Genomic DNA, 16,525 nt, shown 5'->3' on the forward strand with positions numbered 1-16,525 from the left:
ACTGAACATTACAAACTTCTAATATCATTCCTAACTATGCCTTTGGTGGCTTCCCAAGTTTTGTCAAGTTGTTTGGTGCTTTATAAAAAATTTTTAAAAAAGACAGCCCAGGCTGTTGTGGCTAAGTGAATTGACTACTGGCCTACAAAGCAAAGGGTCACCAGTTTGATTCCCAGTCAGGGCACATGCCTGGGTTGTGGGCCAGGTCCCCAGTTGGGGGTGTGCAAGAGGCAACCACACATTGATGTTTCTCTCCCTCTCTTTCTCCCTCCCTTCTTCTCTCTCTAAAAATGAATAAATAAAATATTTTTAATAAAATAAAGTAAATTTTAAAATCTAAAATCTAACAGTGATTACTAATAACATAATAGCTAAAACCAGAATGGAATGAACATTTTAGATGAACACAGATTTAACAATTCTTTTATTTAAATGAATAAACTCCAAAAATATCACATGGTTGTTTTACACTTGATCCGGTCTGCATGTTGTAGCTCATCTAGAACATTTCTAATACTCTCAATACAAACTTCTCCTCTGTGATGTTTTTTGGATGCAAGATTCCATACATTTTCAAATTCTTCATCAGAAAGCTTGACACCAATGTTACATAATATCTGTGCAATCTAGAAGAAAATATTGAAAGTCAAGCCGAGATTTATATTTATAAACTTTTTACAGTATTTTTAACATATAATATACAAATATTTATCCAAAAAAAATGGTATGTTGGTGAGAGGGAGGTAATTTGTGTGTGTGTGTGTGTGTGTGTGTGTGTGTGCTTATTACATGTAACAAGCAAATATCAAAATTCCAGTACTTTTATTTCAGGAATAATTTTGTTCCTGAAATAAGTATGAAGGTGTTCAACTATAACAGCCAATGTATAAAATTACTTTTAACGCTAAGTGTTATGGTTATTTTAAAGTGAGGCAGCCAAATTCCAGCAGAGATTAAAATAGAATACTTCCTGGATTTGAGTTCCATCTCAGTCACTTCTTGTTGTTATGATATTATGTCATGTAAGCTCCATGAAAATTAGTTTCTCTTCTTTAAAATAAGAACCTTTCTGAAATGTCTCTAACCGACCTGTTGCAAACTTTAATTCTGGCTGTGCAACTGCCAGAGAGATTGTGCATGCGCAAGTAACTGAGCAGACTGAAATCTGAGCATACTGAACACCAGCAAACTCTGGTTATTAATAATCACTCTGCAATAATAATTATTAAAAGAGATGAAGGAAGAGAAAATATGCTTCTCATGTCCCAGAGAAAGTACAAGAAAGGAAAGACTAAGAACTAGCAGTGAAAACAAGTAGTAGAATAAAGAGAGGAAATAAAAGATTTGAAACAAACAAAAAAAGAAACTAAATTTAAAAGAGGAAAAACATTTACTATAAAGCATACAGAAAATGGAAAGAAAAAAAAAGCAAAGAGGGAAATGAAAGGTTAGACAGGGAATAAGAAAGCCAAAGAAATAGAATAGTTGCAGAACACATACATCTATTAAACAGAAACTGAACAACAATTAAAAGATCCCCTAGTAATGATGTGCCCTTCTGGGAAATTAACAGAAGAATCAAATATACTTGAAATTCCAGAGAACAGCTCTGCCAGCAGCTGCAGCTATGCAGCAAAAACACCTCAGGGTCCCTGAATAGAGCTGCTATTTTACTGCACCAAGTGGGAGACAGAGAATGTCCGTGCGGAGTGAACCCAGACATTGTCTGCGTCTGCTGCAGGCATCCCAGAACTCCTCTTCTGCTTCCTTTCCCACTCCCCAGGAGGCTTTCCTCCGTGGTCAGCATCACACTGTGTATTGATTAGCTGGTATATGTAACACCCTTACAGAAACCCACATCTATTCCCATGTTAACTCCACCCAGACCTTTGGGTCTTAGGTTTTATCTCAAATTACGAAATCAAGAATGACTTCCTAGTTAAAAGAATTTTAGGCTTCATAAAACAAGCAGGAGATTTTTGTGAGTCTGTTTGTTTGTCTGTTTTGGCAGCCCTGACCTTCTATTTCACAGGCCCTTTGAAATGATTGAAGGAAGTGAAAACACAGACTAGTGTGTCCCTTCTCTGACCCACTGGGGAGGATGCTGAGTTCCTTCTTTGGAACCAGCCAGCAGGCACCCTCCTCTGAGCTTCTCCCTCCCTGTCTCCCGCACTTCAACAGAATGAATCGTTGCAATGAATCTGTTATTAATTTAGAATTTAGTAAGTTTTCCAGCAATCAACTCTTCATCAGAGATCCCAGAAGACTTCATATGTCTATTCATAGCATTTCTGCCTCCAGCTATGAGGGTTCTGGGGGAGCAGTTACTCACTAGATCATAAATAACAGGGCCAACCAAGCCGGTCTGACCGAACACTGCTGTTGATCATCGGCCCTCTGAACCCAGTGGCTCACTGGCTCCTCCTGCTTTATAACCAACCCACCTAGGAAGACATTCACCTGGGATATGAGGACCATGTTTTCCAAGGGGGGAAAAAAAAGAGAGAGAGATAGATAGATGGGCTGACACAGTATAGGACAGAGTATTTTAAATCAGTGCTATCACAGATCATATACGCCTGATAGCAGCAGTACAGAAGGTGGGCGGCAGAGTGACTCTCTCCATACTTGCTCTTTGGTTCTGAAGATTCAAAAACTTACACAAAGAAGGGATTCATCTTTTTTTGCTTTTATTTTTCAACTAACAATGATGTTGAATGTTTTAGGAAAATATTTTTCTTTTTATCACAGGTCACAGTGACTATATGATGTGAAAGTAATGTTTACTATCATAGACTAAATTCTACTTTAAGAATTGTACCAAAATGTCACAACCAAATTGAATATTACTCTCAAGAGTCCTTTATTCGAGGATCCTGATGCCTTCTGATAACTAATATAAAAGCTCAAGTTTTTAAAATCTAATAGTAGGTAGTTATTGATATATAAACATTCCTACATTTCGTATTTATGTCAAGCTGGCAATTCTTTCAACTCTTTTGAAATAATATGCTGTACCTCTTTTTTTGATCTGGTCTGGAAGAAGTCTCTTTCAAACACTCCTTTCTGGCCAAAGATGCTAGGATGTAGTAATGAATAGGCATTGCCCTCTTCACCATAATTAGTTCTATCACTCACACGGCGAATTCGGGGGGCAGGAATATCAGATCGAATGGTTGGAACACCATAGATGGGATAACCTAGAACATCAGTGAGGGAAGAAAATACACATTTTGAAACTGAGCTATGTAACACAGTAGCCACCAGCCACATATGACTATTCTGAGCACTTGAAATGTGGTTAGTCTGAATTGAGATGTTCTCTAAGTGCAAAATACATGCTGAATATCAAAGATTTTTGTACCACAAAGTGTAATATTTAATTAATTGCTTTATATTGATTTCTTATTAAAATGATAATATTTTGGAGATACATATTATATACAAAAATATCTTTTTAAGTTGCATTGTATATACAAAAATATATATACTATTAAAATTCATTTTACTTGTTTTCTTTTTCTTAACATGGCTAAAAAGTTTTAAGTACATATGACTCCAGTTATATTTCTATTGCACAGACTATTTCTAAAGAGTCACAAAATCTCATTATGCCAGAATGTATAGCAAGTCTACAAAATCCAGTTACAAAAAATATGTAAATCCTTAATCATGTCCTTAGTCCAAGAAAGTGATCTTGACCAACATATAATAGCCTAATAACCAATATTCATCATACTTGACATGGAGATATGGAGTATTATGGGTTAAACCGAATCTTCCTCAGATTTATATGTTCTAACCCCTAATACCTAGAATGTGACCTTATTTGGAATAGGGTCATTGTAGATGTAATTAATTCAGATGAGATGGTACTGAAATAGCCCCCTTATCTATTATGACTGGGATCCCTAGAGAAAGGGGACATTCAGCCACAGAGCTTCACATAGGAGAACGCCATGTGAAGATGATGGCAGAGCTCAGGGTGATGCAGCAGAAGCCAAGTTGTGCCAGCTATGCCAGCAAACCACCAGAAGCGGGGGAGAGGCAGAAAGCAGATTCTGTCTCACAGCCCTCAGAAGGAACTAACCCTGCAAACACTTTGATCTTGGACTTCTAACCTCCAGAACTGTGAGATGGTGCATCTATGTTGTCTAAGTCATCCAGTGTGTGATACTTGTTATAGCAGCCCTAGCAAACTAATAGATGGAGAAGGAAGATAGTGAGAATCATTTTGTAAGAGCTCTTCAAATATTTGAAGGCAAATCTGTGTGTAGCCAAGAATCACATGCTTTAAACGTCTCCTAACTCTCAGTGATGTCTGCATTCCTACAGTGTATACCATTCAGTGTTATGATCTATGATGGTTTCAATTTCATTAATATAGAGAGAATCCTTTTACTTGGATCATCAAGTTCAGTTCAGCCTAAACCTACTGAGAACCCCTGGGTACTTGGATACATAATTAAATGAAAGACCCTAGGCCTTGAGAAACTTACAGTCTAATGGAAAGAGGCTGGGGGACAATGCAAGGACAGATGAAGGACACGTCACTTCCATATTTGCTGATCATTTTGAACCTCAAAAAATATCGTGACATACTCACAAATGGACGGAACAGCTCCTACGACCGCACTGATCTCAGAAGAAGAGGTCTTATAGTGATTGGAAACTTTATCACTTGGCCTCAGAAGTGTCCGGAGAGTCTTTCCTGAGCTCCCATTTAAGACAATATCTTCAGGCTTTATCAGGCAAGTTGGTTCAGATTCTTCAACATCAGTCTCAGTGGAGTTTGCACAATCTGGTTTTCTACCTTTAAGCAAAGAGCGAAAGGGCAGGAAAGGACAGGAAGAAGTTACTACTTGGTTCTTACAACTCTGAAACAAAACCATTTTTCCCATTCAGTTTCTTCTTGCCAGTGGAAACTGAGCTCGGGCTGATGTAAGCCCTCCACAGATGCCTGCTCCCCACTGCAGAAGAGTAAATTCAGGTCAGTGTCATATGCCAGGAAATTACAACCTGGTCTAATATTTCTTTTCGTCATTCCACACATTTGACTCTAGAATAAAGATCTAAAAGAATGAAAATGTGGAACCTATTTTTTCTTTCTTCTTTTTTTAAATTAGAGCTTATTTTCATGTTTAACTTGAACTACAGGATTGCTCTGCCCTAGGAAGATATAGGAAAAAACATATTTAGAGTTGTAAATTCCACAATTCCTGATCATGGAAGGGACCCCATGTATTGCAACATTTGGAGAAATGATGAGAACTCACTCCGAGCCCTTAAAATCAGTGTATAAAAGAAAATCCCAATTGCCTTGGCTGGTGTGGCTCAGTGGATTGAGTGCCGGCCTGTGAACCAAGGGTTGCCAGTTCAATTCCCAGTCAGGGCATATGCCTGGGTTTCAGACTGGGTCCTTAGTTGGAGCACACAAGAAGCAATGGATTAATGTATCTCTTGCACACTGATGTTTTTCTCCCTCACTTTCTCCCCCCTTTCCCCTATCTCTAAAAATAAATAAAATTTTAACAAGAAAGAGAACCCTAAGGTGGAACTGAAATTACAAGATTCTGGCCTGTTTTGCAGATTGGTTTTGCTGAATCAGTTCCGAAAGGTAGGAGGAGTACATTCCTGACATTGTTTCAAACAGAGCTGGTAATTCGACAGCAAGCACAAGAGGGCGCTGTGGTCTTTCAAGCTCTACAAGAATTCTCAATTCTGAGAAAGCCCAGGTGAGGTTTCCAAAGGCAAAGAGTACCCCAGTATGGGCGTGGGGTAGGAACCGTGGCAAACCAGGAAACAAGCCTCTGTAAAGTCTGCACATCCCATTCAGCACCTACCGATTGCTGCCATGAGGGCATTCAGGCACATTCCAGATCCTGTGATCCCCTCCCCACCTCCACCCCACACACACAAAAAAGCAGAAATCTGTTCAGATATGAAGAAAAGTTCTTCAGAAAAGTCTTTGAAAGCCACTGTCTTAGAGTGCTTACCCACTCCCTCACCTTTTCCCCAGAAGTCAATAGTAAGATAGAATTTGGAATAAGAAAATTCCTGAGAATTCCATTGAAAATGGCTGATAAAGTCAGGACCCAAAATCCAGGAACGATCTGAAAGACTATCTGGTTTGAAAACAGGCTTCTGCTTTTCTGCCACTACTAAGTAGCTGTGCCAAGAAGAAACTGAACACCCATATTTCTGAGAGCTTAATTAGGTTGAGAAGAGTCTCTTGCTTCCCTAGTGGATAGACTAGCAAGGCCATCCCAGAAATTTAAAAGTCCTCACGTCATCAATACAGCCCAAAATTTGGTTTTGGCCTTGCAGAAAGCCATGACCAGGGAATAAAAATGGAAACAGTAGTATCTTCACTTTTTAGAAGGAGAAAATAAAAATGTAAACAACCTTTTTCAATAGTCAATCCCCTCTAATCAAGATTTAAAAATCAAAGCAAATGATGCATCATTATATATCAACTAAATTATAAGGCTATTTGAAATAGAACTCAGTGAAACACGGAGCACAGCCTTGGCTAATAAAGTTGCAAATTGGTAAAAGCATTTAGTGAAGCAAAACAAAAATATACAAAGAGAGTTAACTTCTGGGATAATAATAACATTCATAAGAAATGAGATATAATTAGAAACAGAAAGCTGTTTGAGAGTTAATAAGCATTATAGCATTACCCATAGTACTTTAAAACTGTCTGGAAACAACCTAAATTTCAGAGGGAGGAGATGGTTTCATAATTTATAATACAACAGCACGAGGGAACTGAAAATGAAGTTTACAGAAACCATAAAAGTATCTCTTCATTCCAGAGAAATTTGAGAGTTAAATTTAAATAAAATGAAATAAAAATGGTACATTCATTGCAAATTTAGTCATGTTTAAATATGTGCATATACACATACACATATGTATATAAGTATATCTGTATATGATCAGTGATGCAGAAATATAATATGTAATCACGAAAATAAACAAAAGCAAAGATATGTTTGTTTGTTTTTTTACAAAATTTAAAAGATCAAATTTTGCTTTGTCAAATTCTACTTTACTATTTACTTTCCTTGAGGAAGGTGAGCGAATTATTCTATAAAAATGGTTTTCAAGCATCTTTCTGAGGAACTGTATATCCTATTTTGGACTTCTGGATAAATTTTTTTGCTTTTAATTTTTTCTCTTAAATGAATAATACATGGTTTTAAATTCAAAAGATACAAAATATGGATTAAAAACTGAGTCTTGCTTGTACCCTGTTTCTCTATTACTCAGTTCCACCTTTCTGGAAATAGCAAATGTTATCAAATTCTTTCCTATCCTTCTACAGATAGTCTATGCATAAACAAGCAAATAAATAAAGATGTCTACATGTGCACATTTTAAAATATATAACATTAAAATTGAGAAGAGATGAGTTCCTAGAAAAATGAAAATATAAAAGTCCATTTAAGAATTTAGCAAAGGACTTCAGGTCAAAGTGGAGGCATAGATAGACACACTTTGCCTCCTTGCACAACCATAGAAAGAATTACAACTAGATCTCAAAAACAAGTAACAACCAGAACCATCACAAAATTGAGTTGTATAGAAGTCTGACAATCAAGGATTTAAAGAAGCCACATTCATCCAGATGGGAAATGGGGCAGAGAGGCAATGTGGCTCAGACAAGGGCAGTGGCAGCAGCAGCATGGAAGGTCCCACATTCACGTATGGTGGATAAAAATTAAAACGGATAGCTTGGGAGTGAGCAATCCCAGCCCCAGACCAGACCACACAGCCCCAGGTTCTAGCACCAGGAAGATAAACCCCCATGACCTCTGGATGTAAAAACCAGTGGGGGTTGGGGTAGTGGAAGAAACTGCTGGATTTCCCTGCATAAAGGGCTTGCATGGTTTTAGAATGTATGCAAACCCCAGGGCGGCAACTCGAAGGGTGCCAATCACATATGAGAAGTGGGTGAAGTGACTGGAAATGGGGCAAGTGCCAGGCAAATTGCCAGAAGCAGCAGCATTATCCCCTCTCCAAGCCCCACCACCACAAACAGAGCCATAAAGCAGTGAAGTGGGTGACCCCATCCTGGCAATTACCTAAGTCACAGTCCCACACAATTTACAGGTGGCTTTGCTACATAGGCCAGGCTACTAAAACAAGGAATAAAAGCAGCTCTACGTAACACAGAAACAAACACAGGGAGGCTGCCCAATTGAGGAGGCAAAGAAATATGGCCCAAATGAAAGAGAAGAACAAAACTCCAGAAAAAGAACTAAACAAAATGGAGATAGCTGACCTATCAGATGCAGAGTTCAAAACATTGGTGATAAGGATGCTCAGAGAACTCATCAAGTATGTCAAAAAATAAAGGAAGAAATGAAGGTTAGACAAAGTGAGATAAAGAAAAATATATAGAGAACCAACAGTGAAGTGAAGGAAGCCAGAGTTCAAATCAATGATTTGGAACAAAAGGAAGAAATAAACATTCAACCAGAACAGAAAGAAGAAAAAAGAATGAAAAAAACAAAAACAAAAAACAAGAAGAGGCTTAGGAACCTCTGGGACAAATTTAAACATATGAACATCTGAGTCATAGGGGTGCCAGAAGAAGAAGAGGAAGAGGAAGAAATTGAAAACTTATTTGAAAAAATAATGAAAGAAAATTTCCCTACTTTGGTGAAGGAAATAGACATACAAGTCCAGGAAATAGAGAGAGTCCCAAAAAAATTGGATCCAAAGAGGACCACACAAGACACATCATCATTAAAATGCCAAAGATTCAAGATAAAGAGAATCTTAAAAGCAGCAAGAGAACAGCAGAGAGTTACCTACAGCACAGTTCCTATAAAACTAGCAGCTAATTTCTAAAAAAAAAAAAAAAACAACTTTGCAGGCTGGAAGGGGCTGGCAAGAAGTACTCAAAGTGATGAAAATCAAGGACCCTACAACCTAGATTACTCCATCCAGCAAAGCTATCATTTAGAATGGAAGGGCAAATAAAGTGCTTCCCAGGCAAAGTAAAGCTAAAGAAGTTCATCACCATCAGGTCATTATTATATGAAATGTTAAAAGGACTTATTTAAGAAGATCAAAACTATGAACATTAAAATGACAATAAACTCACAATGATCAACAACTGAATATAAGAAACAGAAACAAAAACAAACTAAGCAGACAACCATGACAAGAACAGAATCATACCCTGTTTCCCCGAAAATAAGACATCCCCCAAAAATAAGACCTAGTGCAATATTTTTCAAGCTTAGAAATATAAGGCCTCCCCTGAAAATAAGACTTAGTGGCAGTCATTGCTACAGCTCCCCTGAAATTCTTGATGGAATTCAGAGTTTGGCTGGTTATGCTGATGTTTGTGATAACATGACTACAGTATATTAATAAATATTGATTTTTTTTATTCAACAATAAATGTGAATTCTTGTTCATGGAAAAATAAAACATACCCTGAAAATAAGACCTAGCACGTCTTTAGGAGCAAAAAGTAATATAAGATGCTGTCTTATTTTCGGGGAAACATGGTAAGTATGGGGATCATTTGGAGGGTTATCAGCTGGGAGGGGGAAGGGAGAGAATGGGGAAATAGTGCAAGGATTAAGAAGCATAATTGATAGGAACAAAATAGACAGGGGGATGTTATGAATAGTCTAGGAAATGAAGAAGCCAAAGAACTGAGACGCACAATCCATGGGCATGAACTAAGGGGTGGGGGGGGATTGCTGGAGGGAATGGAAGGTACTGGGTGGAGGGTGGCAAAGGGGGAAAAACTGGGACAACTGTAACAGCATAATCAATAAAATATACTTTAAAAAATAATTTAACAAAGCTTCAAAAATTACCTTTAATGACAATACTCTCTTCATATTCTTTAAGAGGCATTTTATCTTTCCAGGTAAGAAAATTTGCAAATTCTAGGTAGCTAATCTGCCCATCATTATCCACATCACAATAGTCAAATAGCAGGTCCAGGAGCTTCTCATCCAAGTGCAAGTTGGCCTGGTCACAAGCTTCCTGAAGCTCAGTTTTATGTATCACCCCATCTCCTTTCTATTAGACAGGAAGCAAAAAAAAGGTGAAGTGAGCATTGTCTTTAAGAGCAGAGTATGCGATATCTATTATTTCATTTTTAAAAAGAAAGAGTTCTATCACATAAACTCAATGACTTTGTCTTATTTTTCACATATGAGGAGTCAAATATTTAGGGGGACTGGTCTTCATTGTGTCGACCTGATATGTGCACAGTGATTTCAGCCCTAGTTGGAGCAGGATGTGGCTCAGAGTCTTTGTTAATTCTATGTAATAATTTTTTAATTTAAATCATGCTGTTTGCACTGTGGTAGAGCAGATGTGACCATGATTCATGCTTGGCATTTCATCTGACCAGTGTTGTGTACTTTTGACAGCTCTCTACATTTCATGCTTTCACAGTGTTCTGGTGTCCCAACTGGGGAATAAATGATCCTCCACTTCATGACCTAGTAATGAAAAGAAATTGGGGAAGTAGCTGCCAGCCAAGTACACGGAGGTGAATTCAAAAACAGTTGCGTGCTTCTTGTTAACACTCCTACAGGCAAGAGGCACCTGCTACCAATTTGGTGGTCAGCCTAACAGGGGAAGTCTCCACCGCCTTTCAGAAAAGAGTTAAATATAGGAGCACCTATGCTGAGTGTGATAGGAGGGAAATTTATGACAGCTCTGGGCAGAAACTGACTGATTCACTTGGGAGAGATGGGGCCGAGCACAAAATGTTTGTTAAGGAAGAATGACAAGAGCTGGGACATCTCACCATCTTACCGCTCAGCCCCTTCTGTAGCCTATAAAGCCAAACTTAAATCCACTTGAAGACGACAGTTAAAGATCTGAGTATGTTTTCAGTGGGTTCTGGCTGTGATAAAGAGGCTTTGACACTCTCGGAGAGATTTCTCTGAGACAAAATATAAACCAAAAGAGAAGAAGAGGTGTGGGGAGGAGAAAAAATAAGAGAAAGGAGAAAATATAAACCAAAAAGAGAGAGATTTCTCTGAGACAGACAAGGGAAATGATAAATGAATTTTTGACTAGTATTCAGCTCTTATGCCCAAGATTGGATTTACAATGAGGAACGTGATCCCTGGAGACCAAGAAAGTGACCCAATGGTTCTAGATAAATTCCTGTTGTCAGATCCTACAGAGGCCTGGAAAATGTCCCTAATCCTTATGTTGAAACAGAGTGAGAACTTAAAACACTCTTTTTTTTTTTTATGTATCTGTTTCTTTTAAAACATATTATCTTAACAAAGGAGCTACTATTGCCCTGGATTAAAGTAGACTCCTTTATAAAAGCCTCTGCTGCAAACCCATCAACCCCAAATGCAAACCCCTCAGCCCCAACTAAAAAGCAATGTGGGCTGTGGCTGTTCAATCAAGAGGCTTTCAAAACTGAAATAGACGGTGTCAATAATGATGACTTTGCTGCCCCGTATGAGGCTTTGTGTAGTCTGAAAACATTAGTGGTTTTTTCATTTTTGTGGCCTGACAACTTTGGCGGTTTGTTTCTTTGAGTTGCCTGCCGCCACCATACCACTCAAAACTGAAAGCATGTTTTTTATTCACTGGTGCAGAGCTTCCCTCTCCCTCTGCACCCCTGATCTCTCCCTCCCCATACCCCAGCCTCAGCAGCTCTAAGAAGGATGACTAGATGTGGGACAGAGGTCTCCCTATCCCCAAGGGAGATCAGAGGCCACATGCATCTGTCCAATTATACCGTGAAACTTCAGTGGGGCAGAGATGCAAACTTTTGTGGCTTCTTTGGATAAAGGTGCCAAAGTCATCATCCTTCTCAGTCTGCAGGGCGGGGAGAGGTCTGGATGCAGCTGGAGGGGTGGGGCATGGTTTGTTTGAAATGGAGAAGAAAAGCTAGCAATAGTGTGTTTCTGTGGCTTCCACTACTGAATATATAATTGATATTGATATTTTACATGCCTGTACTGTGAATGTTGTTAAGAGCCAGGGCACTTATGATCAAGATGAGCCACATGTAGAGAAGTGCTAGTATCAATACCTTTGGGGTTCCATAACCCAAGTGACCCCTTTGAGCTACAAGTCTCCATGACTAATGATTTTGCCACTAAGAGCCTCTGGAAATGAGAGGCAACCTTTGCTTGGAGGTGCCCCTTGAGGTTAAAGATTCATTGCCGCCGCCCCCCCCCCCAGCCCCATAACCAGGTAGATAACCTTTTCAAAAGAAGCTATTAGCCAGTTATTGAGCTCTTGTTGAAATTGAACATTTGACCTATGAAGGTTTTGTAACTTTTCAGATTGATAAGCATTTTGAAGTGAGCTAACTTAGACTCAATGATTAACAAGGTAGAAAGGGACTAACAAGCCTCATTTGTGAAATGGTAATGATATAGTCAAGAAGGCAGCCCTGGCTGGTGTGGCTCAGTGGATTGAGTGTTGGCCTGCAAACTACAGGACTGCCCATTCGATTCCCAGTCAGGGCACATGCCTGGGTTGCAGGCCAGGTCCCCAGTTGGGGGCATGCAAGAGGCAACCACACATTGAGATTTCTTTCCCTCTCTTTCTCCCTCCCTTCCTCTCTCTAAAAATAAATAAATAAAAATCTTTAAAAAGAAAAAAATGCCAGTTGGACTGATGCCAGTAATATCTCAGCTTTACATGAAAAAAGGCAGCAATCCTTCGGGGAAATTTTTCATTCATCTTTGGTACCTAAAGCTAAAGCAAAAGCCACTGGCTCAATAGGACCTTCAGTTCACAGAGGCTGTCCAAGTGCCTGGGCCTCATTTGCTAACTTGAAAGCCAGTGGTCTTCACTGGGTTTCTGTGGCTTTGAACCTCAATGAGAGCTACGAAGGACCAAAAATAGACATAGTCACTCTACTCAGTGAACAGAACTCAAGGCCATTCTCATGGCTCTGGCCAATACTCCCTTTGATGAATCTGTTATAGTTTTACTGACTCTTGAACTGTTGCCAATTGCCTGCCGGTTTCGTTTGCCACTTGAAAAGCTATAGACTGAAAGATGGAAGACATTTCTTTTTGAGTCTGAAAACTATGGGAAAAAAATCATGGTTATTGAATGAGCTATCTGGATAATTCATGTAGATGACCATGAGAAGGATCCATTTTCTAATAAGAATAACGGGACTCAAACTTCTGATTGAGCCTAAACCATTCAGATAGTCACCGCTGCTGCCTAGATCCCTCGTTGTACCAGACATGGCAACGCACCCACTATAACAGACAAGGCACAAAGTAAAGCACTCTGTGTTTCTGATGCATGGGCACCCTCCAGGGGCCCAGCTGTGACTCCTGTCAAAGGTTGACCGATTTGTCCCATAATGAGGGAGGACACGTCACACACAAGACATTGCCCCATGCACGTGAAAGACTGACTACATTGAATCTTTTCCCATCTCAGAGTTATTAATGGTGCTTCACCACTGTTGACACATTTTCAAGTTATGAAATTGCTATTCAAGTCTAATCAACCAGCTCCAGTCGCAACAGTGTCACGCATGAAATTAATCTGTCATGTATTTTGCTTTCTGGACCATTTTCAGCCTGACAGTGGTGCGCCTTACAGCACAAAAGCTACTCAACAATGAGCTGTTAGGCAAGTATTTAATGAACCTTTCCTGTTCTCAACCATTCACAGACACCTGGTATCACTGAGTTCTGGATTAGCCTTCACAAAAATTGACTACCTTCCTTATCAGCTCCTTTTCATACATCTTATAACAAAGTACTTTTGTCTCTGAATGCAGCTGTTCCCAAAAAGGAATCTATCCATCTCAGCTAGCTCCTGGGTAAGAATTAGAATAAAAGGAGTGAGAATTACATAGACCTATTTTGAAAATTTGGGACTCTGTTGTGACCATTTTTGGACGTGATGCATCATTTTCTCCTCTAGATTTTAAGTTCCCTAAATAGAAAGTCTACACATTATCCAGAATAATGTCTGATGTATTGTGAGTGTTCGGTAAATAACAGGATTAATCCTCTATTTTATTTGTTCTGTTTTGTTGTGCCATTAAATTAAAAATGGGCATTCAACAATATAAGATTTAAATTATCAAGAATTATCTTACAGCTGTAGTAGGAAGACCTACATCTTATGACCCTCTCAGAAAAAGAAAGTTCCTCAAGGACATTGAGCACTACATTGTGCAAATTAACAGTTTACTATTTAAAAAGTATAATGGCATTAAATAATTCTTAGTAATTTTCTCTCTACTTAATTTAATTTTATCATAAGAAATATGCCCGGTGGTTCACTAAGATAATCAACAGCTATTGAGATGATCATCTTGCCTATAATTAGATTTAAAATGAAGAATTTTTTAAAAGCAGAGCACTAGCTATTGTAATAGGTTTTCTCATTCATACCACTGCTATATACATTTCCCTGGATATCATCTTTGTAAAACACTTCGAGTTAAGTTTAAAATGTACTTATTCTAGCTTTTAATTCTGAATAAATTACCTGTACATAGCAATTGGTTTCTATTAAAAACCATAGAAATAGTTTAATATTTATATTTTCTTTTTTTTTAATACAAACAACACATTTATTTAGAAAAATAAACTGAAAGTGCTGTTTGTTTGGTACATTTTCCCATGAAGCATATATAAATGGCTATAAAAAACAGTTATATGTCAAATACAAATTACAAATGATTTTTTTTAATTCAGAGAACAAATAGATGTTAAACACAAATGTTCAGCGTACAGTTCACTGTATTAGACTTCTTGGCTGTTAATGATATAAAGTGATCTTCATTAAAAATTTTTTGATCCCTTTTTCATTCATTTGACCACACCAGTGCTTTTTCATTGTAATTCTGTAGTTTAAATCTGAGACAAGACCATTATTTTTTTTAGATAACTGATTTTTATAGAAGAGAAATCATATATGCAGAATTCTTAAGTGTCCCTTTTTTGAACTCCTGCAAGAAACTGGTTGTTGTGGTCTCAAAGCTCATGGGACCATCTGTGCAAATAACAGCACACATTGTTACCCTGAATGGAAGTGACAGTGCAAATATTAGAAGTGCATTGAGAAATAATCAGTAAGCGCTGACCTCCCCCCTCTCTCAACCAATATGAAGGATTGAATGCAGAAACTTTTCAAGCAATCGACAATAATGCATTTATATTTTCTTTACGCACAACTTTGTGGAAAATGTAGTTGATGACTGATTGGTGTGTGTCTCCACATAATTACGCACACTTAGATGAGAATATTAACCCCCTTTTTATTCATTGCTACAACACAGGTACACAAACCCTAAACTAAAGACAAATAAAATAAATGGACTTAAAATTAACTAGCCAATGAGTGATCAAGATGGTTTTAAGATAAAAAAGAAACTATAATGTGTAACTTGTTCCAAATTGTACTCAATAGTGGAAGAGAAATAGTAATACTGTATTTTTCCTTTCTGAGATAAACTAAAATTACTCTGCTGGTTTTTTCTTCTTATAACAAGATTATGATACACTGCATCATCACAGATTTATTTATAAGTTTTTATTTGTTTATATTGGAGTTACTCTAAAATGGTTCTGAGGCTGCCTAGGAAAATAAATACAATTGATAAAAATAAAAATAAGAACAAAATAAAAACAGAGCCAAAACAAAAGTGAGGCACTCAGGGCAAAGAGGATATAAGGGTGGAAAAAACTAAGATAAAACCTGAATAAAAAGATCATACAATATGTATCCTATAAGATCATGTTCACAAACTATATGGGTTACATTAAACTGGCGCTGAACTACCTGGCTGCCAAGTCAAAAAAGGTGAGAATAATTAGTATAAAATTCATGCTGTTCGTGAGGTAAAACAAACCAAATACTTAGATGAAGCACAGTTATTTCCTGTAGAAAAACTAGGTTTCCTCATAAAGAGGATGCACAGAACAAAAATAAATTAGTATCATGGGCATACTAACAAAAATATGTCATGTTTCACAAGCATTTTATGTAACAGTGTTCCTTAGTATAACCTAAAGGCATGCAGCTTGATAAAGCAATCCTGTGATGACCTATAATGGTGTTAGGTAATTATGCAGCTCTAGACTGATCTAACTTTACCAAAAGATTAAATTTAAAGTACTGGTAGCTTAAAAATTGAATTCTTGTATATTGCCTTCTCAAAACTGAAACAACACCCTGCTCCCCCAAGGGAGAGATAGTCTAAGTTTGACTTAGACCTAGACTCACAGTGATATGTGTACATATTCAGATTTAGGTATAAACTGTCTCTCGCTCAGGAGTCTTCCCCAGGGCCATGGTGCTTCCCTCCCCTTGCTCCCAGCACAGTTGTAGTTCAATAATGTACAATAGTGGTTCTCAAACTTGAATGTGTATCAAAATCACTTGAAGGGCTTGCTAAAAGTAAAATTACTAGGCTCCACCCCAGAGTTCCTAATTCAGTAGGTCTGGGGTAGACCTTGCAATGTGCATTTTCAATCCATTCCCAAGTGAGGCTGATGGTGGTACAAGAACCATA

General features: G+C 38.0%; 1 protein-coding gene across 1 annotated transcript in view; it reads right to left on the minus strand.

The window, feature by feature from the left end:
- Positions 1-452: 452 nt before the first annotated feature.
- EFHB (EF-hand domain family member B) overlaps positions 453-16,525 on the minus strand; it is a 58,195-nt gene continuing 42,122 nt past the window's right edge. Inside the window, exons 14-17 of the mRNA XM_090284947.1 lie at positions 9,852-10,059; positions 4,607-4,813; positions 3,019-3,200; positions 453-626 (exon numbers count right to left, since the gene is read on the minus strand). Of these exons, the coding sequence (XP_090141073.1) occupies positions 453-626; positions 3,019-3,200; positions 4,607-4,813; positions 9,852-10,059 (771 nt within the window). The remainder of the gene's footprint in view (positions 627-3,018; positions 3,201-4,606; positions 4,814-9,851; positions 10,060-16,525) is intronic.

This window comes from Furipterus horrens, unplaced genomic scaffold, assembly GCF_987537825.1.
Source record: "Furipterus horrens unplaced genomic scaffold, mFurHor1.1.pri manual_scaffold_7, whole genome shotgun sequence".
In the NCBI taxonomy this organism is placed as follows: Eukaryota; Metazoa; Chordata; class Mammalia; order Chiroptera; family Furipteridae; genus Furipterus; species Furipterus horrens.